Genomic DNA, 25,934 nt, shown 5'->3' with positions numbered 1-25,934 from the left:
GAGCTTAGTGCTGGGGGCCCAGAGGAGCAAGCTGCTGTCAAACCAGAGGGAAAGGGTGGAGGTTTGTGGTCGAATTAGCCACAAGACCATGTATTTCACCTTCAAATTAACTTTAATGGTCCAGTGGAGTGCACAATCAACTCTTGTCCATTAACCACAAACGATGGTCATTTTCTTGAGCCTCGTCTCAAAATCATTTGCAGCAACCGAGAGCTCCTCTAGGAGACGGAATAGCTGCTGACAAATTAAGTGGCATTAATACATCCTGGAAATATTGATGCATATGTGGAAAATAAATAACACTTTTTTTTGTTTGCTTTCTGCTTAATCTTTTTGGCAACTCCTGTTTGTTTCTGCAAAAACTCCAATTTGGAACACGTTAAAAGTGTCTCATCAGACAGAAACTACCTAAGAGGATAAAACTCTCAGTGAAGTGGAAAAAAGAGAAGAAAAACAGATCCCTCCCAGTGCTCCACTTTCAACTTTTGGTTAGATTCCTCTCTCTCTCTCTCTCTCTCTCTCTCTCTCTCTCTCTCTCTCTCTCTCTCTCTCTCTCTCTCTCTCTCTCTCTCTCTCTCTCTCTCTCTCTCTCTCTCTCTCTCTCTCTCTCTCTCTCTCTCTCTCTCTAGCAAACCATTTAAAGGCAATTTTTAATTTCTTTTTTTAAAGGTAAATCTCTACTGTGGCAGAAAAATACATTACAAGATCTGCTGCAAAATTAAAAATTAAGTAAATGCCACCCAATATCTTAAAGAGGGACAATATCATGATTGTTGTGATTTTTTTGTTGTTTTTTATACTCATATGATTTAGGATGTCTTAAATATGGTCAAAGTTCCAAAAGTTGAGGTGTAAAAATACTCCCTGTTTCCGGGCTAAGGTTGGGTTGTGCCTGTTGTCCACTCACATATTGGTTGGATTAAGGTTTGAACATGTATGGATGAATTTCAGAAGTACCCATTTTCCAAGAATGGGAAAAAGAAGAGAAATCTCACTACTACTTTTTCTTTAAATGACTTATGGCTGAGGGGCAGCTTCCAGGAATTGGCCAATCAGAGCAGAGTGGGTTCATCAGGAGGGAGACCTAAAAGAGACATGAGCTAAAACGGCCTGTTTCAGACAGAGGCTGAATTGAGGGGCTGCATAAAGAGCCAGTAAAGATAAATAAGGCATTTTGTGAAGCTGCAAATCATACTTCCTGTTGAGTTCTAGAATAAAAATATGGACCTATGTGCATGATGTCCTCTTTAACTTTCAAGTATCATCCCAGTTAAACTTGTTACCTACCACTGCATCTGACTATAGACCAATTATTTCACATGATTTTATGTCAAATCAAGGCTCTACAATTTAATCCTCAAAAAATATCCATATATTATCCATATTGAGACCTGTGGTGACAGCCTCTCTCTGTTTCTTACAGAAAGCCCATCGTGTAAAGATCATTTATTGCCCACTGTCATTTCTTCTTCTCGAGGCCACAAAATCTGATCCTCCTGTCTCTCTCTGTCACGTCTTCCTTCCCTTGCAGGCTGCTTGCATCCCGGTTATTCTCAGTAACGGCTGGGAGCTCCCCTTCTCCGAAGTCATCGACTGGAGGAAAGCCGCCATCCTCGGAGACGAGCGACTGCTGTTACAGGTAGAAAAATACTGGGGAAATGAAATGATGTAGGCATGGTGGAAATGTAAGATGGGGTTTTATTACAATTATACAGGAGACTGGACAAACAAAAACATGCTTTAAGTGGTAAATTTAAAAAAAATATCGGAATAAGAGAGAGAGAGAGAAATCAGTTATTTTTCCATATTCTACAATTACACCAAACTTCATGGATGCAGGTGAAGCTATCTACCAGCCAGTAATCTGGATGACGGAGGCAAACCTTCCTCACACTGTATAGCATCAAGCATCAAAAGATAAAATGTGCCCTTTCAGCAGTGGCTAATTCAGTGTCTGGATGGTGAAATGCCAACATCTTCCCAGTTATAATTGTCATCTCTGGCTGCGGATCCCTCTGGGCAATCACAAAGCTCCAGCAGGGGCTGAATCAAACATTGAAGCAAAGCACATACATCAGCAATGGTCATTCAAAGCCTGAACTTAAACGTCACTGGCTGTAAATGTTTAGGTGAGGTGAAGGCTAAATGGAAAGGTCACACTTAAACTTCCTTCCCTATACACTGAAGATACATTTCTGTTCATTTAGGGCTTATTTTTGACCTTTTCTAACTTAGTGAGTAAAGATTATTTATTATTTATTAGCAGGGCTTTTCAGTAGTGGATTATTGTTGTCCCCAATTTAGTGCTTGCAATGTATTTAACTGTTGAATTAGAATCTTTCCATCCTCAGATAGTACACCTAGAGGCCTACACAACCCTAACTAAGCTAAACACAGGCTGATAAGACACATTTTTTGCAACAGCTAAAATGTGCAATACATTTCCCCAAGTGAAGTATCATTAATATTGTTTACAGCAGTCTTTGTTATTACAGAGCACATGTAAGCTGGAGTATCCTGTCCTCTGTTTATGGTCAGTTATGGTGCATCCCAGTTGTACTCAGAAGTCGAGTTCCCAGTTGGAAATTTCAACTGGGAACTTGTGCAATAACAATGTGACAGTTGTAGTAATATCCTGTTTATTAGCTGTGTAGTATTATTTGTGTCTCATTATTCAGTCATACACACAGCACTGTCCAACTTCTATCTGTGGATATGTTGCTACGCTGTTTGTATGCTCAAAATGGGTTTTTATCAACTGGTATTGCTATCAATGGCTAACCTTGCTAGAACTAGTTTTCTGACTTCTTAACTGGAGTGACAGAAACTCGGGTGTTACGTCATTCCCAGCTCCGACTTCCAACTTCCGAGGTAAATGGAACGCAGCATCTAAGAAGGAGTGGCAATAGTTATGGATTTACTATTGAGCATGTAACCTGACTGTTGTCTAAGGGCTTTTGTTTCTCTCATTGAAGACAACACATAATCTCATAACTTCCATTAAACTGGTAAAAGTTCTGCATCCTACAGTATGTCAACTATTAGACCTGAACCACTTCGTCAAACATACATCAGTATTGCATATGTTCTTTTCAGGCTTGACAGTCAATGCATTGGCAATCAGTTGGATGTGTATGTAGAGTTTCAGTGTGTAACTTGGTGACAGCTGATAGAGGTGGCAGATAGATGGTTTTGGATGGAAAATGCATCATGTTGTTACTATTATAATCATTCAGAGGAGCAGAGTCTCTATCTTTCATCATTAGGTATGGACGATAAATAACACTGATTAAAATGTTGTTGAGTTTTAAACAAAGGTCAGACATCTAACATATTCAGCATCTGCTATAATTTGATAGTCAACTACAGGGATTAAATACATGGTAACATTACTTGAATGAAAGTGGGGTTCTGCCCTGTTGATGTTTTGACACACTGTCACAGTTCATTTCTCACTACCTGCAGCAGATAATGTTGTGCAGTCTTGGTTAGTGTTGTTACTGCTACTTGCTGCCATGTCTCACTGGATAACCAGAGCCATTAGATATCAATGTGAGGCATGTAATCAGAAAGGTTAGGGAATTGCATGGAGGAGTGCCACATATTTACCTCATTAAAAGCAATTCGACTGCGTTTCCAGGGTGTTGCTTGGTTTCTAGATATTGAAGAGCTCCATATATAAAGGTAATTGTGAACTCGTGGCAATTTATTTTATACTCCTGCTTTTTTGATTGTTTCTAAATCAGAAACATTTCCTTGCTGTAGTGTTATTGAACACTATATTCAACTGTTGTTCAGTTGAATATACTAATCGGAAGATCAGCAGGTCGCTTCCGAACTGTCTGCATGTTGATGTATCCTTGGGCAAGATACTTAACCCCATATTACCCCTGATGGCTGTGCCTGTGTGGTAGCCCCTGTCATCAGTGTATGGATTTGTGTGAGAAGGGTGAATGTGACATGTAGTTTAAAAGCACTTTGAGTAGTCAAAGGACTAGAAAAACGCTATATAAGTACAGTCCATTAACCATTATTATGTTGAAATGCTCTCTACACAGTATCTGTTGTTACTTCCACATTTGAGGCTCTGTAATTGTTATGTGGTCAGTACATATAACAAAATATTACAAATGTCATCTGTTTGTACTCTGATAGCCAGAATTATAGCCAAGATACTCTGACACCAAACAACAACTACCAGACTGGTCAGTTCTTTAAAAAGAGTCCCTTTTCTGTTTTAGTAGATACTTTTTTAGTTTTGCAATGCCACAATGGGACATTGGGATAGAAACAAAGAAAATGGAACACAGTGTCAGTGGTAAATAGCACCGTATAAATGGGAACTTCAAACACCATGATAGAAGAAATACTTGCAATATACCTTTCCATATTCAAGTGGTATTGGACAGCTTGAATGCTCTCTTTGCGGTATCTGTTGTCACTTCCACATTTGAGGCTCTGTGATTGTTACCTGGTCAGTACAAGTAACAAACTATTGAAATTTCATCTCTTTGTACTCCGATAGCCTGAATTATAGCCAATATAGTCTGACTCCAAACAACAACTACTACATCTAAACTGAAAGTCTCTTCACTGTTTTAATAGATATACACTTTTTTTCTTTTGCAATGCCACAATAGCAGATTGGGATAGAAACAATGAAAATGGCACACATTGTCAGTGGTAAGCAGCACCATATAAATGGAAAAACTCCAAACACCATGATAGAAGAAATAGTTGGGTAAAAAGTAAATATATCTGCAGAGAGAAGGGGCCAAACTGTCATCAGAGGTGGAATCTGTCAACACATAACTGACATCCTGTTCAGCTGAGAGAAGGTGGAGGGTGTAGGAGAGATGGGGATGGGGGTGGAGGAGGGGTACTAATTGTGGTCGTGTGGATTTTAGTACATTCGGTTTTACTTTGACTTGACAGCTGTGATATTCGCAGTCACTCACACCTCAGCCAGGGACTATTTTTATCGGAGATGGATTGTTCTACAATTCCATCACCTTCTGTTCCCTTTAATTACAGCAGCAGGCAGAGCTTGTAATATTTACATTCTCTAATTACTCTCTATTACTACATGCACCTGCATGACCTATACTGCCACCTGGACAGCAACAGTGATATGTGGAACTGTGTGTGTTCAGCCATCTATCAGCACCTAGCAATGATGATAATAACATTTCTTTCTTTGTTAATAACGTAACAGCAGACAAGCCATCATTAAAAGCATTACAAACTTGGTTGAGAGATATGTTCTGACAGGGATGAAACACTGGGGTGAATGGATAGCACCATGAATTGCGCATCACTATCTGCCTCTAAAGGTCCGATTCACAAAATGTATTGCTCTAACCCTAACCCTAACCCTAACCCATTACAATGTAAACACAACCATATAATTCTGCGTCTGATTGCAATTATCCATGTGATAAAGTATGAATGTTGCCTTTGCATTACGAACAGTAAATGTTCTGTTTTAAGGATCAGTGTAGTGACAGTTTAATACAGAATTCTGAATCTTTGTTTTTTGTCAATTCAATCAATCAGCAATTTATGATTTTTATATTTGCACACAAATGTCGGTCTGCATACTTCCATCTACGTAACATCAATCGTCTCCGTCCCTCACTTTCACCAACCTGCACCGCTATCCTGGTAAACACCCTGATCACATCCCGTCTGGACTACTGTAACTCTCTCCTCTTTGGTCTTCCACGGAAATCTCTACACAAACTCCAACTTGTACAGAACGCAGCCGCTCGTATCATAACCAGAACGCCCTTTATTGAACACATCACTCCTGCCTTGCAGCAACTTCACTGGCTCCCTATCAAATCCCGCATTGACTTTAAGATTCTACTCCTCACATTCAAGATCCTACACAACCTGGCACCAACATATCTCTCTGAACTTATTCACATCTACACACCTTCACGAACTCTCCGATCCTCCTCTGCCAACCAGCTCTTTGCTCCATCTGCCAACTTAACCACCATGGGGTCAAGAGCTTTCAGCCGATCAGCCCCCCGCCTATGGAACTCTCTCCCACCTGACATTCGCACTTCAGACTCTGTCCTCACCTTTAAATCCCGCCTGAAAACACACCTTTTCAGAGTGGCGTACTCTATCTCCCATTAACCATGCAATCTTCATTCTTGTTTATTTATTATATTAATGCACTTTGAAGTCACGTTCATATTTATTTATTTATTTTTTTCTTTTTCTTTATTTATTTATATTTTCTTCTTCTTTCTTCTTTATCTCTGCACTAAATGTCACCTGATTTGTATTTTTGGATGTACTGTTGTGTGTTATATGTGCCTTGTAAGGTGACCTTGAGTGCTTTGAAAGGCGCCTTTAAATAAAATGCATTATTATTATTATTATTATTATTATTATTATTATTAAATGTATCTACAATACCTTTGGCTGACTTAAATAAATCAATCAATAAATTAGAATGAAATAGCTCTTAGGTTATATATTAACTTTAAATAATATCAGCATTAAGAAATCAAGCTTGAGTTTGAAAATCAGGGTTTAACAAGTAATAATTATTTGAGAAAAAGATGGAAATTATGTCAGTTGGCCACATTTTGATCATATGGGACTGATGTACACATTAAAATCAACTCAATTCAAAGTCAAGGCAAAAATCTAAATTTCAGAACGTAAGCCATAAGTCCTGACCAATGAGGTATTGAGGCATTCCTCAAACCTTCAGGCAAGGAATTTAAACATGACAGAGAATTTGGGATTTAACATCCCAGCCTGTCAGTGCTGTTACTTTGCTTTAGTTACCACCTGAAAACAATAATAACCTCATATTCTCACTGCTTGTGGCTATTAACGCTGGTCTTTGTGAATTGGACTGCTTTTGCAATGAGGCTAATTTGCATAGAGAAAAGCCAATTTTGCACCAAATGTATGCACATCATCTCATTTACATACAGTATATGCAAAAAGCAAAAGAAGTACAGAGACAGTATTAGCTTGGCAGCGCAGTTTGGGTTACATTTTCACCCTTTGCGGATGCTTTGTGAATTACACGGTTTCTTTCTGGCTTATTTGTGCAGGTTTAACGTCCAGAAAAAGCAGCGCAATCCTTTTGTGGATTCATCCCTGAGGGTGTTAACATTTGTATCAGAGGCTCAACAAAACAAGCATTTCTCCATTTATTTGCTTATTCTTGATGCTGATGTAAGGGATGAATACAAATATAGGGTTTGGGATTGTTAGCGGTTGAGGGTAAAAGGCTCCAGGCTTTTAGGATAATGCCTGACATTTGTCAGTGCACTTGCTCAGATCAGTTGTTTTTTCGCCTTATGGTGTTGGGAAATGCATCGAATGGTCTGTCAGATGTGAACACACATCATGCAACCTATGGTGCATTTTAACCCGCCTATCTGATGGAGATTGGACAGCTATCATCACCATGTTGTCCATTTCCTCCCTGACAAACACTCATCTGCTACCAGAGAATAACTTCAACTTAGAAGCGAGGAAAGCAACAATCAGAGAGCTGAATGGAAATGCCTCACAGTTAAAATCACTTCTGTTTTCTAATATTATTTAAATTGCAGTGAAATTGAAGCTGAATCAATTACTGAAATTCTCCATTAGTCGATGGATGGAAAATGAAACTGCAACTATTTTGAAAATCAATCAAATCAAGTCAGTTTATTAAGCAGAAATGTCAGAAATCTCTGGTTCCAGCTTCCCTGTTGTTGGTATTTACTGCTTTTTTCTATTTTTATCATTTTATCAACTCTCCTGTTGTTGTCATAATTTTTGAGTTAACACCTGTTACCCTCCCAGGTTAAAACTGACAACATGAGGTTTTATGGACTCAAAAATGAATTGATTATTTAAAATAATGATTGATTGATGAATCAGCAATACAAAATAATTGTTAGTTGCAGCCTTAGACTAAATCAACAAAAAGAATATTAAACATATGCGTCATAAAACTACAAAATGTTCAATTACTGCAAATAAAGTATGAACAAAAACCTCATCTTTAAAATATGTTGCACAAAAACAAAAAGTTGAATTTCACATATCAAATCTTTGTCAAATCATTATAAGTGATTAACTTTAATGAAGACTTCTCAAGCATGTTCAAAATGGTGTAAATAATACTTTGTTTTTAATTAAGTTTTTCTTGATTTGTTTTGTTCTCGATCAAAGTTTCGTTGACTTCGAGGACACCTCAAAGCTGCTTAATTTGATTCCTGCAGTATTGAGACAGCTGTCAGGGTGGCAGTAATTAAATCAGCACATGAATCACAAACAAGATTTTAAGGTAGACACTTTGAAGCCCAGAAATCTGGCTTTATTGTCAAATCAATCAAAAACCTTTAAGTCCAACTGAAATTACATGTATTCATCCTTTTTGCGGTAGATGTTGTGTATGTATATGTCTTGTGCACTTGTGACAACTGTCCCCATCATGAGGTTGGTAGTCACACACTATGGGGGTGAAAAATCTTAAATGGCAGCAATCTTAGAAACTAATTTAAAATGTTTCATTGAACTACAATAACCTAACACATCTCCTGCACCAAGAGAACATAAATCGTTGCAATAAATGCATTTTTTATCCTTATATGACAATATTGTGCAGTTTAACCTCTGAGCTTCATATCTGGTGGAGTCTGGCTCTTGTTTATCTTCTTGACAAAATTCCTGCTCATTTTGTTTCTAAAAAGAAAGAAAGGACTAGAAACATCACACCATATGTACGTAAATGCCAACCAACCCTGAAGAGAATGTGATAATCATCCCCAACAGGGTTTTTTTGCTACCAGAAAGCTTCCAACTAAATCTAGTGGCGTAGCTAAACTATCACTCTCTGTTCATACTTTTTAATGGTAATGGTTGGTTAATTATAAACTCATTGTGTAAAAGTAAGGAGTCCAACAGCGTTCTGGGTTTTGCTCATAACTATTATTGCGGTCTCAACACAGTTTTAACATGCAGCCATTAGGTTTCTCTTCTCCCCGTCTCTCAACTCCACATTACTCCCCGCAGTCTCAACAGCACCACCAAGTGGCTGACACTCACATGCTGTAAAAATGAAATAAAGAACAAATTTAAAAAATGATTCAAAATGACAACAGTGAACAATAATTCAGTAACACTACAGTAAACCCATGTTTAACTCTTACCCATAAAACATAACTTCACTCTTACAGAAGTAACATCTCACTTAAATTCTTAAACTTTCAGTACCAATACTTTTTAACAGCGCCCTCTAGGGACCGACATCTAATGACAACCAATCCCGTTCTCCCCTATATATGCTACACTGTAGAACAACAACAAAAAACATACAATTTAACATCGGTTGGACTTAAAAAAGCAAATTAAATGCATTTTAAAACCCTAGAGATTATTATATATATATATAATATTTTGTCTATATTACCGCATCTGTACAATTCAATCCAAATATGAAAACAAACAGAAACATGTTTGTGGTTGGTAAACAGATTCTGGATGCTCGACCTATTTGTCTCCATCTTTTTTACCTCCTATTACAAACACACACTCACACAGAGACTCATTGTTCAACATAACATCGTAGCTCTAACACCTGCTGAGAGAGTTGAATCTCATTACTTTCAATTACATCACTGAGCGCTGCAATACCTGACTGTTTAATATGTAGAGTTTTTATTCCCCCCGTGGAGAAGAGACATGTGCAACACACATAGACACCCACACGCACACACAAAACACACACAAGCACACACAATGCCCCTGCTGAGAAACATAAACACTATTAGAGTCAATCGAGGGAAGAGAATTGAGCTGATGTGATTGGTGTTGTTTATATTCCACCTCAGAGAACCGAACAATTAAAGCTCGCTCTGCTGTCGACAGATCCCAGTGACATCAACTGCAACACAACCAACTATACTGTGGCCTTTTAGTTGTTACAAAAGGTGTACAAACTCAATAATACTAGATCAAAATGCAAACATTCTGTAGTTGAACTGTTAATTTGGTTTATATAATGCTTATTTAAAGGGACACTCACTCTCTCAGTTGCTAGAGGACCTTGTTTACTGTAAAGTGTGGCCACCAGTATGCTTTCACAGCTGGAAACATTACACATGAAACATTTTGCCAACCAAATCTTCCTGGCATGCTGAACCAAAAAAACAAGTGGGACAGGGGAGGAGAAAAAAAAAGCATTGGAAGGTTTGTCAGCATAAACTGCAGCAGCTAACACAAATTACATTAACATATTGTCGCCTGACGCTTTTATCCAAAGCCACTTCTAAGCGAGGCAAATTGAGCCATACAATGTGCTATCAAACACTTTATTGTCATTATCCTCTATTGATGTCCTTGCAGTCACTGCAGCCAAGCACCACCCCATCTCTGCTGCTCGTGTTATTTCTCCACGCAGTTAAACTATGTAAAAAAGAGCATGTGCTGTAAACAGGGATGGGAAGTTATTTTGGAAATGTAATTGTTACATATTACTAGTTACTCTATTTTAAATGTAATGAGTAATGTACATTTTCCAATTACTTAAAGTAATGTAACTCCTTACATTTGATTATTTTTTTAATACCTGTGGGAATTGGAAGTAGAGTTACAGACTGAGTTGATGATTTCACTTCCTCTAATAAAACCTACATTACCCACAATTCAACCAAACTCAAATCACTCAATCGCACAGATGCAGGTCTTTTAAGCATCATTCGGACCGACATTAGCTCTGCATTGGACTGGAGTCAGTGTGTTGATGCCAGCACAGAGAGCTGTGGTTAAAAAAAGGTCATTCCACAAAACTCTCATTTTCTAACCAATGTTTTCAGCTGTTGGGGTGAGTGTTCCCATTAAGCACCAAAATCTTAGAAGAAGAAAAGTTCAGGTGTTCATGGATACTGACATGATTTATCAGGGAGATTTCTTATAAAGCAAGATGTATCTTTCATTGTAAAATGTATTCATTAGTTCATGTAGATTTTGGAATATAAAATAAAGATATTTGATGAAAAAGTCAAAAGTCTGGCATGAGCTTAATTGGTACTGTGATAGCCCATAAGTCCAAATCATGATTTATTTACAAAATATCAAAACATATTGATTTCAAAGAATTAAAACAGCAATCTCTGTATTCAGTAACATGTTAAATATTTAAAAATGTGGAAAAAACCATCCTGAGTAAAATGACTTCAGAGTTAACCTTAACCTTTGTAATCAGCAACATTTTCATTAATAACTGTAATTTAATGGCTTTTTTCACTAACTCATTTATTTTGTAATCACATGACATAACACTGTTACATGTAACTAGTTACTCCCTGACACTGGCTGTAAACAATCAGTGTTTTTCTGGATGAAAAGGTCAATATTTCAGCACCTCTCTCAAACTGACTGGGCAATGGGGAGGCTTGTGAGTGAATGGGGAGCAAAATTCAGTGTGACCATACACATTGTGTTTTTTGGATATGCTGTGCCAGACATGTTCCAATTAATTCAAACAAATAATAGAAACTGTAGGTCAAATTTTCCAAACTTGATCTTTTGAAAATGTGACAGGAGCACAACAACCTGGGAGTGTCCAAAACGTCAAAAAATGTGTTCAATTTTCAAATATCTGAGTATCTTTGATTCTAAAAATCAATCAATCATCTACAGACATGCTCATGCTTACAGATGCCTCATTAGGCTTCAGAGATTGAACCAAGTATGCCAGGACTTATTTAGAGTCTTTCTGCTTAATCATCCTTCAACCTTCTTCAACCTTCATCAACCTTCTCCTGAATAGAAGCCAGTGTTTCAAGCTGTGGCCACTCTGGACAAACTGATATTAACACCATCAGTCACTATGCCTCTTGTAGACTACATTGGCTATTCTGGTAGCCATGTGTGACAGGTTGGCACTATAACTTTCAGTGGTGAGGCTGTTGGTTGTAGCCAGCATGCCAGAAGGGTGCTAGGCTCCACCGCTACATTGCGAAGGCTGATGAGAACAGTCTCTTCTGGAACGTTGGCTACAAAGCTGCCATCAAGCTGAGCAGGGTAGCTAAGGTCATGTCGAATCTCATCAAGCAGATAGTTTGTTTTTCTTCAAACTGAGCATTTAGAGACTATCCTGATCCATATTCCTGGCAAATCCAGATGTTTCACTCCCTGGTCAGATTGGCAGGATCCTCGTCTTCTTTGTCTTCATCCTTCCACTGTCCCGTTCCCTGAGGGTGTTACTGCTGCAAGCCACAAACCAGCTGCTCAAGTCTTCCATGAAAATGTGAGCTAGGACCTTGGCTTGCCTCTTGGTACAACAGAAACAGGACATCCAGGCTCCTAGCAGCTTTGAGAAAATGAGCATGTTTAGGCACAAAAACACTCAAAAACAGCTTCCTCCAAATGAAATCAACTGACAGTAATTACTACTTTGTTGTAGCAATGTATGGAAAACTTTTGTTATGACCTTCTGAAACAGCTTATGTCCAAGATGGCCAAACATAATACAAAGCATCAGGTTTGCAACTTAATTAATCAATTTATGAACACAACAAACCAACAATCTGTAACTAAAGCTGATGGGCCGGCCAAACTGAACAAAAAGAAGGAGAAGACACTCAGACCAGCCCACAAAGGGCCATAGGATCTGGGTTCTTCCTTCTAACCTAACAGAAATGTTGTTAAAAACTGTGAAAACAGGACCACCGAACCCATCAAACAAACAGAAAACTACCAAAGGCAAAGAACTAACAGATCATACAACACAGACTGCTGCTGGGAAGTTGAAATGAGAGTGTGATCCAGAGTCCTCCCCCTCTATATAGTTCCTGTGACAATCAGGCTGAATCAAGGCACCTGGGGAGAAACATGCCACATATAAATGGAAAGTCATGTTATTGGAAGTTGGTCCAACCTGGGGGTGGGGTGGGGTTATATAACAGGGTGATGACAAATGAGGTCCTTTGTATAGCACTGAAATGAACCGAAAAATGAATGATTGATTTGTCATTTAAGTTATTTTACAAGCATAAATGTGAACTAACTGTTGGTTTCAGCTTCTTAAATCTAAAGTATGGTGCTCAGTTTTTGTTTTATATAAATCATTTTAAAAATATTTTTGGTATTTGAACACTTGGTCAGTAAGTTATAGGAAATTGGTATAGGCATTTTACATTTTACAATTACCTGGTTGTAAAAGTTAACACGCAACAAGCACTGAGTTTATCATTTTAATGTATGATTGTGCACTATCTTGTGGAATGTGCTCATTGCTGTTGTTAAGAAGTTTATTGCTACTTCCTTGCCTTAGTCCATGTCAAGATGTATGACCGCTGCCTTGTCTGTAGGTCTGTGTGTCCTGAGGAATGCTCTTGTTAAATACATTAAGGATTCCAGGTTTCTGAGCTATACCCACATATGGGCAAAGGGTTGAGGTCTTGGAAAGAGTAGACCATGTTTAAGTTACAGTTGATCATTTATGGACCACGACTTCACTTTTTTATGTGACCCTTGTGTGACATAGCTTTTGGGAAAAAGAGAGAAAAGAAAGAAATTAGACTCCTACTGTTTGTTTATGTAGCCTGCGGAAACCAACCAATCAGAACGGGGGGGCCTTAAATAGACAGCAGCTAAAACGGTCTGTTTGCGACAGAGGCTGAACTGAGGGGCCAGTATAGATAAACATAAATACGGTGTTTTTTAAACCTTACATCATGTACATATATTCCAGTTGAGCCTCAGATTTGAAATATAGACCTGGAAATGTGCATGTTATGTCCTCTTTAATGGCCCTTTATAGTAAACACGTAATACCTCAAGGTGTGAATGCAGTAGGCTTATTAGAGGTGGACAGCAGGTGGTTCAGTTGCCAAACTATCCTGGGGATAAACCAGATGATGGGCAGAGTAAGATGCAAGGGTAGTCTTGAGGGGAAGGAAGAATTTCGTCTAATCTTTTTCTGCATGTCCACAAAATTACTTATGGTTCCTCCGCCTGTCTGCCCGACTTTACGATTCTCTTCCACACGCTTCTCATCCCCTCACTCAACTTTGTTTAAAATCTAACTTAATCTAGCTCACTGTCATTTTTGTCCTCTTGCTTTTCTTCCTCTCTTCATCCTCCAGGTTCCCTCCATTACCCGGTCTGTGGGCCATGACAGGATCTTGGCTCTCCGCCAACAGACTCAGTTCCTCTGGGACGCCTACTTCTCCTCTGTAGCCAAAATCGTCTTAACTACTTTGGAGGTAAGCCTGCAAGAAATGGTCTTAATGGAAGTTTTGGATTTAGTTTTGTCAGGAGAGCTTCATTTAATCAACCATACTGCTGTTTTTTGTTCCATATACTGTACATGGCCGCAGGCTGTGTATCACCTTCCCCGAGATAAACTTTTAGAGGAAATCTTTCTCCAGAACTCAGCTATGTTTTTTGACCTTTTTTTATCAAAGGAAATAGAGTTGAATGTGTCCACTGTTTTCCAGTAACATTCAGCTTTCTATTCACACATCTCCATGTAGAGGATGCTCAATACAAAAAGTAGCTCCAAGGCCATGATCAGTCATTTTTCAAGGTCTTTCTGTTGAGTGAGGAATATTTTTCATGTGGTTTAACAATCAAAATAACACATTGCACTTCCTGGTTGTACAACTTGCCTAGTAGTTCTGATTCACACATTTTCACAACTGGCTATGACTTTGACTATGTTGGGGTCAGTTGGTGACGACAGTGAAATAAAATGAATAAATGAGTGTTTAAGGATTTTAAGCATTTGGCCTCTGATTAGATGTTAACTTTTAATTTCAATTTTTAATTTTAAACACATTTTTACATCTAGAACCCAGACAGTCCACAGTCGACAATCATCATTTTTGAAATGAGGAACATATATAAACAGTGCAGCCAGTGAGAGTAACTTTATAATCCAGTTCATGAAGTTTTACTGCAGAGCCACATCTCAGCTGAAGTTCACCTCACTTATATAAAGTTTAGTTTCCTCCAGCGTTACTGCAGAGTTTACTGTCCTCTTTGGCCTCGCCTCTCCAGCCACAATCTCATCCAAATGTTTTCCTCTGCAAATTACAGCATAAACTTTAACAGCACTTGTCACTATTTTAATAGAGTAACACATGAAGGTTCATTGGTGTTCTACCTGTCATTTAACACAGTGCGTGTTCCTTCCTGACTGTCAGAGATATTAAAAAAAAGAAAAAAAGTGGTAACATGTTGGTGAAAATCATCATTCTGTGCTCATACAGTATTTGTGCATGTGCATGTATTCCAAGTTTGAGATTAATATTTTTTGTGCTGAGACACTTAAATCAGCCACAGTTTTAGTTTAGGTGTTAATGTTGAATTGTCAACACTTGACTTCCAGTTGACACAGTTAGTGAGTTGGTGTAAGTTGCACAAAAACTCACAACACGTCAAGCTGAAAATCTTATTTAACCTCAGTGCTTACAATAGACTGGCACTTTTTTTTTTTTGGAAACTACTTTGACTAAAAATGAAAAAAACAAATTTATTTAAAGTATGTGATTGGGTTGACTTTTTTTTTTTAATAATATGAAGACAGAATACTAGGCAAGACAAGGCAGCTTTATTTATGTAGTGCATTTCTCAATGTTCTTTACAAAAAACATACAAAACATCAAAAAGATTGGAAACATTAAAACATGAAATAAAAAAAATGTGATTCTAATAAAAAAAATGAAGTGCAGAAAAATAGAAAGAGAGAAATGAAATAAAAATGCTACACTAAAATAGAGCATAAAATATGAGATTGCAGCATAAAATAATGATTTGCTTAATCATAAGCACATAAGCATGCCTTTATGTATTCAATACAAGTGAGCGACAGGAGATAAAAGGAGAGAGAGAGAGGGATTGCATCGCTTTCATATATTAGTGAATAAAGTAAAATGTGTAACAATCTGCTTTTAACAAAATGAGTGACATTGATTTTGATTTACTATATATATACATATATATATACATATATATATAAAGTATATGTATGAGGGAAATAAGCATTTTCAAGCTTGAAATCTAAATACCTTATGAGCATGAGAGACAGTGTGAAGGACCAAGTGTGAGGGAGGCCTGTACTGTCTGGTAGCCCTCGGGTTAGAGAGGCTCCAGTACTGTGTGTGTGTGTATGTATGTGTGTGTGTGTGTGTGTGTATGTGTGTGTGTGGGTGGCTGTAGAAGTCTAGAGAGCTAGAGGCTGGCTCATTAAATGACCTCGCTAGCTGGAGTGTAGAAGATGATCTGTCTCATTGGCATACGAGAGCCATTTTATCCTCTGTTGTTGTTCGTTCACTTCCTCGCCAGCCTTGATTCAGTCCTCAGAGACTATTTGCTGTGTCTGTAGCATCTCTGAATACAGACACAGCGGAAGATAATAATCCTCATCATCGCCACCATCAGCAGCGGGATCCGCCTCGTGCTCATCACCATTATATACACATCAGAACCATCATTAGGATTTCTCTTACAGCACTGATTATTGCATTCATCACCTCTACTATGAAACCTAAAATACTTCTTAAAATCGCCATCACTTTTTTATCATTACCATCATTGCAATAATAGAACAGTCACCAGCAGCTTTCAGGACTATTCAGATGGGATTGTGAATCCACATGCTTGATAAGCAGAACAATTTTTATTTTTTTAAGTTAAAAAGTATTAAAAAAAATCTTGAATTGCAGTGTTTATTCTAAAAATCTCACCATGAACCAGACCTCAGTGACTCCACCAAATGCCCAGTGCTAGCAGGGTATGAAATTAGACAGAAGCCCACTGACAGCCATATACTGCTGGCCAGATGTGCTAAAAACTCAGAGCCAGCACGCCACCAGGCTAAACGGGTGAAATGAGGCGTTGTTGATAACTGTAGTGTCCCACATACTGAGAGCCCGACAGTTGGTGTCAGGAGGTGTGTGTGTGTGTGTGTGTTTGTGTGTGTGTGTATGTGCATGTGTGTGTGTGCACATGTGTTAAGAGCCGGCTGTAAGTGCCAAGTCAATTCTCCACAGATCAGTAGACAGCTTTTGAATCAGAGAGAAGAGAGAAAAAAAGGAAAAGAAAAACAAACACTCCAAAAAATGTGGTCCTCCATACTTTGTATATAGGCAGTTCTCAATTTATGTTTATTAAAAATACAAATAAATGTTAATTATTTATCTGCATTCAAGAAAGAATAAATGGTTTTTATCATGAATGTATCAAAAATAATCATTCAAATCAAGTGCGGAATGTTTTACTTTCACTTTCACTTTTAATTACTTGTGTGGTCTCTGCAATCAATTCATGAGTTAAAAGTCAATTATGTATCTCATTTAAAAACTGCAAATGACCAGCCATGAAAATCACATGTAACACTACTATTCACACACGTGTGCTCATCTTACGCCGACTTGATAAAAGATGCTATTACAGTGTAAAAAACACTTGTTTAGCACCTGGAAAATAATCACACCTCCTGAGAGTCAGTTGGGGTTTATTAGACGCAGACCTGAATTCATTTTCTGGATTGGTGAGAAAATGGAAGGGTAAAATGAATTCAATTAGAGAGGAAAAGAGGAAGGCAGAAGTAGCAGCTTCCCTAGCAGATTTTTAATTTTATTTATTGATATATTTATTTTTGCTTCATTATTTTTTGTGCCGAAGCTACATGATTAGCCTGAACCACAGTGTCAGTCACCACCTTTCATCACTTACATTCTTTCATTTCTGCTATAACAAAAGAAATCTCTGTGTTCTGTGTGTGTGTGTGTGTGTGTGTGTGTGTGTGTGTGTGTGTGTGTGTGTGTGTGTGTGTGTGTGTGTGTGTGTGTGTGTGTGTGTGAACTAGTGCTAAAATGTCACAGTAAAGTGCATTCACGCAGGTCTGTACACATTTGATGTCAGGTCATCTTCATTCAAAGGAAAATGTTTTGATGATTTTTTTACCCAACTACATTCATTTGAAATAACTAAACTAAATTATTTTACATGCAAAACATATGAGGTCATAAAATAAGAATTAACCATTATAGATTCAGACATAAGAAAGTTCAAATCAGCTTTACCCTGACCAAATATAACATTAAAGTGGTATTTACTTATTTTGAATAAGGCCCTATATGTTATATTTTCTTCTTCTCTTTTTTTTTTTTTTTTCTTTGAATTTTCTATGAATATAAAATGACAATACAATATACTGCAACAATTTACTGCACTGTAAACATTGTTACTGATTCACTTTAACTAACTGCTATATTAAATAAACCATACATACTGTACTGTTCATATATGACTCATAATTAGTCTCTACAGCAATTCACATTCATAAATTCACCTTCAGTCATTAATTAATTAATTAATTAATATTGTTGATCCTTCTGTTTGATTCATCTGTATGGTCCAGTACAACATTTTATAGAATAGGAAGAATACAACAACATGTTTTAATTCTGATTTTTTGTATTGACACGGGTGAGCTGCACACACATTTAAAAAAATATTACACTTTATTTCCACTGTTGTATACTGTGGGTCACATTAGGAGTTTTTAAAGCTCTCAAATGTAAAAATGGTTCATATTTGGACATGAACAGTATGTAAGGTTAATTGTTATTATGTTGTATCATTAGGTAACACATGTAATCACATTACTTATGTTGTATTCACTATGCAACTTATAGTACATGTGCAAGATGGATGAAAAGAAATGACAATAAATAAAGTATAAAATGAAGTGGTATGAGAGTGCATATTAAAACATCAATGTGTACTGTTTAAGTACAATTTGCAAAATTTTGCTTAGTAAAAGTATTAATACTAAGCAAGATTTTTAATATAGGACTATTATTTGTAGTGGAGTGTTTTTACAGTGTAGTATTGATACTTTTACTTATTTCTTAAACCTCTGATGTAAATGAGGACCATTATAATTGTCAAGGTAACAGTAACACTTCAGTATAATCTCATTAAACAAATGAAGTCCTTGTTGAACTCTAGACATGTGTGCATTGAGATGCCCAGGAGCAGCTGGAGGTTGTGTCGTTGGTCTTCCTCAAAGCCCCCCCCCCCCCTTCCCCCGGAAGACTCACAACACTCAACCGGTTAACCTGACCTTTGATAACAAGCCAGATGGATAATATTAGATAAATAACTAATGGATTCCTCATGTTGGGAGCAAGCTGCTGCCCCGAGGGAAGCAGTTCAAATACCTCAGGTCTGTTCTGTGTAGACAATCCTCTAGTAGAGAGTTCCCTCCAAGCACCAGCTGTCAGCTTAATAGACAGATACTTTTATTTCCAACTATTAGTACATTGCTGCAGATGTTAGTATGTCCTTGTGCTCACATGAATAATTTATAATAATAGAAATAGATTTAAAACTGAAATGAGCTTTTTTTGGCCATATATTAAACTCCAGATAGGTCTGTAAGGGTATGTATACTGTATGTGTGCTTTCAGCTGATATTATATGGTATCTGTGTGACTGACACCTATTAATCAACTCAATTAAATTTCAGAAGGCGTGTATGAAAAAAAGATTAAAAAAGCACAGATAATTAATTTACAAATCACATCTTCTTTTCTTTATTTTACACCTTCTTTCCTCCCCTCCTCCATACATCCTCTTATTTACCCCCCTCTGTCTTTCTCACTTGCACCTCATTATGTTTCCTCCCCTTTTTCACTTCCTCTTTTCACACATTTCTCTTTCGCTCCATCAATCCTGACATACATCATTACCTTCATAAATATATATATATATATTGTTCCCTTATCTTTTCTCTTTCTCTCCACATGCTTTTCAACTCTCATCTCTTTCTTTTTGGACTTTCCTCTCTCCTTCTCATTCAGATCATCCAGGACCGCGTGGACTCCCATGTGTCCAGAAACCGGTTGTTGTGGAACTCCCTACCTGGTGGTCTCTATGCACTCCCTCAGTACTCAACTGACCCTGCACAGTTTCCTTTTTATTACGCCATACTGGGTAAGTCCTTAATGATGTCAAGCTGTTGTCATAGTGTACTGATTCACATGCATCTTTAGTCTGAACATGAGCAAGTCAAACATCTTGAAACATTTACAAAAACAGATGTGAAAAGTAGACAGATGTGATTTTGTTGATGAAGTCAAGTAGGAAAAAATAAAAGAAACAAATAAAACATTTTAATAGTATAAATAAGAAATGTATCAATATCTAAAGCCAGAGGAAACACAAGAAAAACAAACATGGTAAAATGCTCACTACAAGTAAAAAAGGTTATCTGGCAAAGAGGAATGGATGAGAAGACTCAAGGTTTCATCCACACAGACAGGGTGAGACAATGAGACAGGTGCAACACATTAAGGCGGGGCCAGGTAATCACACAAGTGGGAATCACAGGAGGGCAGGAAGTGAAGTGAAGTTTATTTCAATCTGTTCCAGTTGCTGTGAAGAAATGTGTCATTAAATGACAGTTTCTGATGAGGATGCTGATGATTATAAAGGAGGTTACATCTGAAGCCACACCTTTAAGATTTTACTCAAGAGGGTTTTTTCCTCATTTTTAATATTTAACATGTTACTGAATCCATATGTTGCTGCTTTTAATTCTTTGAAATCAATATTTTTTATATTTAGTAAATAAATAATGATGTGGGCTTATTTGGAGCACACATGAGCTTAAATGGATTCATAGTACCAATTAAACTCATGCCAGACTTTTTACTCTATTCATCAAATATCTTTATTTTATATTCTAAAATCTACATGAACTAATGAATACATTTTACAATGAGAGATAAATGTTGCTTTATAAGAAATGATCTCCCTTATAAATCATGTCAGTATCCATGAAAAACACCTCAACTTAGATTTTGGTGCTTAATGGGAACACTTACAGCTGGAAAACAGCTGGAAACATTGGTTAGAACATTAGAAAACTCATCAAATGTAATAACTTTTTTACTAATTTACTTTGATGAAGTCATTGAAATAGTTACATTACTTATTACATCTTAAATAGGGTTACTAATAATCTATAACCAAAGTAACCTTCCCAACACTGGCCACTACCAGCTTCCTTGTGAGTTATTGCAGGATGTTAGCTGCACTAACTCTTCTGTATAAGAATGTAAAATCCCTCCTTCATATATAGGTTATATCACAGTTCATCAAAATGAGCAAAATGTACGATAATGCTTGTAAAAACCTCTACAACAGATAGATACACTGTGAGACTGCCGTTAGATAAGAGTTGAGAAACTTACAGCTGCATGAAGGGGTGAAGGAAGAACCCCCTGCTGTATGTTTATGCGTACATCGGTGTGTACTGTGTATAGATATGCATGCATCCAGAGCGAGTCTCAGTAGATTGAAGCTGTAACTCAGATCGATGTTTGTCTTTCTCTGAGGGATTGTGGCCACAAGGGTTAGAAGGGATGAAAGAAGGGAGGGATTGGGGGATAGAAGGAAAGATGGGGCAGTTTGGTTTATGTCACTGCAGTAAATCACTATTTTAGCTGCTGTCACCTCCAATGCTGCTGCTCGGGGAATAACTTGTCTTGGACGCTGTGTGTACGAGGGTCACATTCTGCTACATTCTCATAACTTTTGATGGCAAAGCAGTTGTAACCTTTGCTTGGAAGTTTGGAAGAAGTTTGACTTTGTGCTCGGACATAGTAGCCTCAGGAACTGTAAGGATGTTATCTGAGGGCTGAGGCTACAGCTTTACTAGTTTGTGAGTTATACAGCAATGTGTGCTGTAAGCCAGTACCATTGAGCTTAGTGTTCACCACATTGGAAACAATTTATTATTAATTCTGGCTGTGATATACTTGTGATATACTTGGAAAATGTTCTCACTGTGCTGACAACGATCACTCGAATGCACCATTAAACTCTGTGAAGCAGGACCATCTCATTAGAAGAGTATAGGTGCCAAAACTTTTGTCCGCATTAGATCTTTGAAGGAATGGAGACACAGCTGCAGTCTGTCTCTCTGCATGGTGCTCAAACAGTCAGATCGTCCACCTCACTTTTACTCCGATCCAAGCCAGCGTCTCTGTCTCTCTCCATGGTGCTGAAACATTTCAAACATCTCGGGCTTCTTTCTATCCTGTAAGCATCTGCCAAATGTAATGTATGAACTGTCTGACAACTTTTTCAATGTCCTCTGCTTCCCACAGTATTCCTGTAACACACTGAGACACCGGTGTAACACCGGTGCAATGACCGTTGGCAGTGATCCAATCAGTAGTTTTTTGGGTGTATTATTACTATAAAACACCTTTTCCCTTAATGAGAAAGGTTTCAGAGGTTTCACATTGTGTCAGCTACTTATTTTGAGGGTCAGCAGACCAGCAGTGTTTGGGATGATGCCTCTAAACTGGCACCAGCAGATACAATAAAGTGTAGTATAATAAGACACTTGGCCCAAATAGTCATAAGTATATAATATCGTACAGTATAGTATAGTATAGTATAGTATAGTATAGTATATAGTAAAATGGTATAGTATAGTATAGTATATATTAAAATAGTATAGTATAGTTGTCCACTCTCCAGACCCATTCTGTACACCAAGGCTGGATTAGTACCACCAGAGACCCCTGGGCACTAAGGCTCATGCAATCCTCCCACCCAACTAGAATTAATTTAATTTCTAATCTCCTCCATTTCATTTTTAACCTTTTCGAAAAGGCTGCTTATTTGGAAAGAGTCAATCATGAGACCTAACTTCCATGGAAACAACTTTTATTTTACTCCAATTGGATAACACTGTTGTTGGGTGGAAACCTGGTAACTCCATATTTAGTTTTAGGCGTACTAGTATAATATCAAGAGAATGGGTCAAGTCTTGAGTCGTATTTCTGTGGAGCCCAAAATTGAGAGTCCCTTTCTGCTCAAAGACCCCTGGGCACTCACCCAAATTGCCCATATGGTGTATCTGCCCATGCTGTGCACTGTTTTTAGCCCTAGTGAGTAAATCCTTAACCTGCTGTTCACTCAGGTTTTCTTGTTTTTAATTGTAACAAAATGTATCATTTTTAAAAGGTATATCCTAAGTTATTTCTCTGTGTATTACACCAAGGTTACTATATTCTGATTCACTGTAGTGTGTGTATTGTACAATGTCTGAAAACACATGTTTTATAAAAGAGGCTTATGTCATTTAATAAAAACAGAGGTGGCGCAGCTCTTTCTAAGAAAGCACAGAGGAAACAGGAGGGCCGCGCTCATTTCTGTGACCCGCACAAGGGCAGACCTTGCGCTTCCATAAATACCGCTAAGCCCACCTGAGATGGCTGGTCAGGGGGCCCGGTGTCAGAGAGATGGATAGAGCAACACTAAAGAGCACTCTGGCTCCACTTATCCATGAAGATGTGTAGTCCCCTATTCCCATATCCACCCAACACTTGGCATGCCATGTGCCTGCAATCCTCGCCTCTTTTGGATGTTCCGAATATCATGGTTGTGTGTGTGTGTTGCTGGATTTGTACCTGTTTAGCAACTCCAAATTGATGCAATGCACATATTTTGTGTGTTTTAGCTGCTCATATAGGGATATATAACTTTTTGCAAATATTGTGTAAGGATGTCTTACACTAATATGTCATTACCATTAACCAGATGTTTAATTGGTTCTATGTTCGTTAACATTGAGTCTCAAATCTTAGTCTCATTCCTTACTGTTTGAGAGAGATGCTGGTTGCTTCTGTAACAAAAAAAGTCATCTCAACATTTGCATGCACATTATAACCGGATTGCCACAAAGAAAAGACAAATTAATAGTTTAATCAAAGCATTAACACAGTTTACAGTTAGTGGATTTCCCCCCAATATCCTGGATTTAGATGATGTGTTTGATAATCAGATTAATATTCAGAAGAAAACCACCATCAGCACACAACAAAGCTAACTACGCCACTGTTTGTGTTTTTTTTTCTTTCATCTAAATGCAATGAGTGAGCTAATCACATTATTCATACACTGCTCACCAGCATAATGCTATTTACCAGACACATTTTATACTCAGTGTCATCTTAATCTGATTATAATCAGGCTATTACATGTAAATATATTGAAGTTGCTCATGTGATGTTTTTTTTTATCTAAAAGTAAGGAATGAATAAGTGTATTATTATGGAATAGAAAAATGTATTCAGAAAGTAAAATCAAATTATACTGTATAAACCAATGCTTCATAATATTGATGCATTTCTTTTGCATAAGCTGCCACTGGGAGAATCAATTCCTCAACTCCTTTTACCCATTGTACTGTACTGTATGCTGGAGATCATTTATCAATGGTAGTAATTTAAAGTTCACTTCTGCTTTGTGACGTCTCTTTTTTGTCCTGTTTGGTTCATTTGCCAAATTCCAAGAAGGAACACGAGGTGGTTTACTGTGAGGTGGTAGAAAATAAATGTACTCTTAATAGGAATAAATCTGCATCATTCACAATTCTCCAAAAGATACACTCAAAGCAAAGTGTTCGCTCCTTGATTAGACATGTTTACCCATGCTCAGTCATGTGAACCAGGGGGTATATATCCTGTCAGAAAGATGGATGACGAGTACAGCGCAGAGCACCCCGCGTCCAGTTAACCGTGATGGAGGTTTATGGAGAGCCACATCTGCACAAATCCAGGTTAAATAGCTAAATACAGTTCATGACAACTGTTTCTGAAACATATGTTTGTGTGTGTGGGTGTGTGTGTGTGTGTTCAGGTAAGAGCCCGTCGCAGCAGTTCACAGCAGTGATCCATACGGTTACCCCTCTGCAGTCCCAGATCTCCCCTGTGGTGAAGCTCATCATCGCTGTAGCCAAGTCCAAGTTCTGTGCACAGGTGGGCAGCATGTGCACCCCTCACTGTGATTTAAATATAACCAGCCGAATGCAAGGCAGAGTATGACTGTTAAAGGACCAGTGGGTAGGATTTAGTGACATCTAGCAGTCAAGTTGGAGATTGCACCCAACCGAATACACTTTCCAAGCATGTAGGAGAACCTGTGATTGCTGTAAATCTCACAAATGACATGAAAGGTCCTCTCAAGAGCCAGAGTTTTGTTTGTCTGCTCTGAGCTACTGTAGAAACAAAGTGGTGCAACATGGAAGGCCCCATGAAAGATGACCCACTCCCTATGTAGATATAATGGACTAATTCTAAGGTAATGAAAACACAACAATTCTTATTTTAAGGTGAATATACACTCATTAAAACATACTTATAAATATAATGTCCATTTCTGCCAAGTCTGTTCCACTAGATGCCACTAAATTCTTCACACTGGACCTTTAAAAGGTGTCAATATCACTTGTCTTTTCTTTTTTTCTCCTGCCTTTTCTTATTTTTCTACTGCCCTTTCTTCTTCACTAAAAAATCATACCCCAAAGTTGTAAAATGTGGTGGGTTTCACAGCATACTGCCAACAAGGATTAAGTCCAGTCCAAGACTAGACTTGTTTCTCAATGGATATTTTCACAGAATGTTGTATTTAGTCTAGGACTAGTATTAATCTCTGTCTGAGAAACTGGACCTTACTGTACATACATGCTTGACCTTTGTTTATGAATCTGAAGATTTTAGCAACCTACAGGGAGTTTACAATTGAAAACCTATAATGTACATAATGGTAATTTATGAGATCAGTTGTTTTTTTGCCTCAATGATTAAAAATATCAGTCATTAAAAATATGCCAGACCGTCATTTTGGTTTCTGATCAAAATGTTTTGAGGGTGTGTGTAGAGACTTGTAACTGCTGTCTACAGCCCTGAAACTAATTAATTTGATAGACAACTCACCCTGAAATGATCCTGTGCCACAGCAAGCCCATAGCAATGACTTACTCAAGCTTACATGTGACATGTGTAATAACGACAACCTATAAATACACTTCTATAGCTATACAATTACTGTACATGTCACCTTAAGTAATAGCATTTAAAGCAAAC

The 25,934-nt window shown here is 37.7% G+C and overlaps 1 protein-coding gene across 2 annotated transcripts in view; it reads left to right on the top strand.

The window, feature by feature from the left end:
* Positions 1-25,934, top strand: part of LOC128376753 (exostosin-1) — a 288,133-nt gene that overhangs the window by 238,025 nt on the left and 24,174 nt on the right. For both annotated transcript variants that reach the window (XM_053336580.1, XM_053336579.1), the window contains 4 exons: positions 1,532-1,639; positions 14,121-14,240; positions 19,851-19,983; positions 24,709-24,827. In XM_053336580.1, coding sequence (XP_053192555.1) covers positions 1,532-1,639; positions 14,121-14,240; positions 19,851-19,983; positions 24,709-24,827 — 480 coding nt within the window. The remainder of the gene's footprint in view (positions 1-1,531; positions 1,640-14,120; positions 14,241-19,850; positions 19,984-24,708; positions 24,828-25,934) is intronic.

Source organism: Scomber japonicus, chromosome 17 (assembly GCF_027409825.1).
Source record: "Scomber japonicus isolate fScoJap1 chromosome 17, fScoJap1.pri, whole genome shotgun sequence".
NCBI lineage: Eukaryota > Metazoa > Chordata > Actinopteri > Scombriformes > Scombridae > Scomber > Scomber japonicus.
This window is presented reverse-complemented; position numbering and strand designations above follow the sequence as displayed.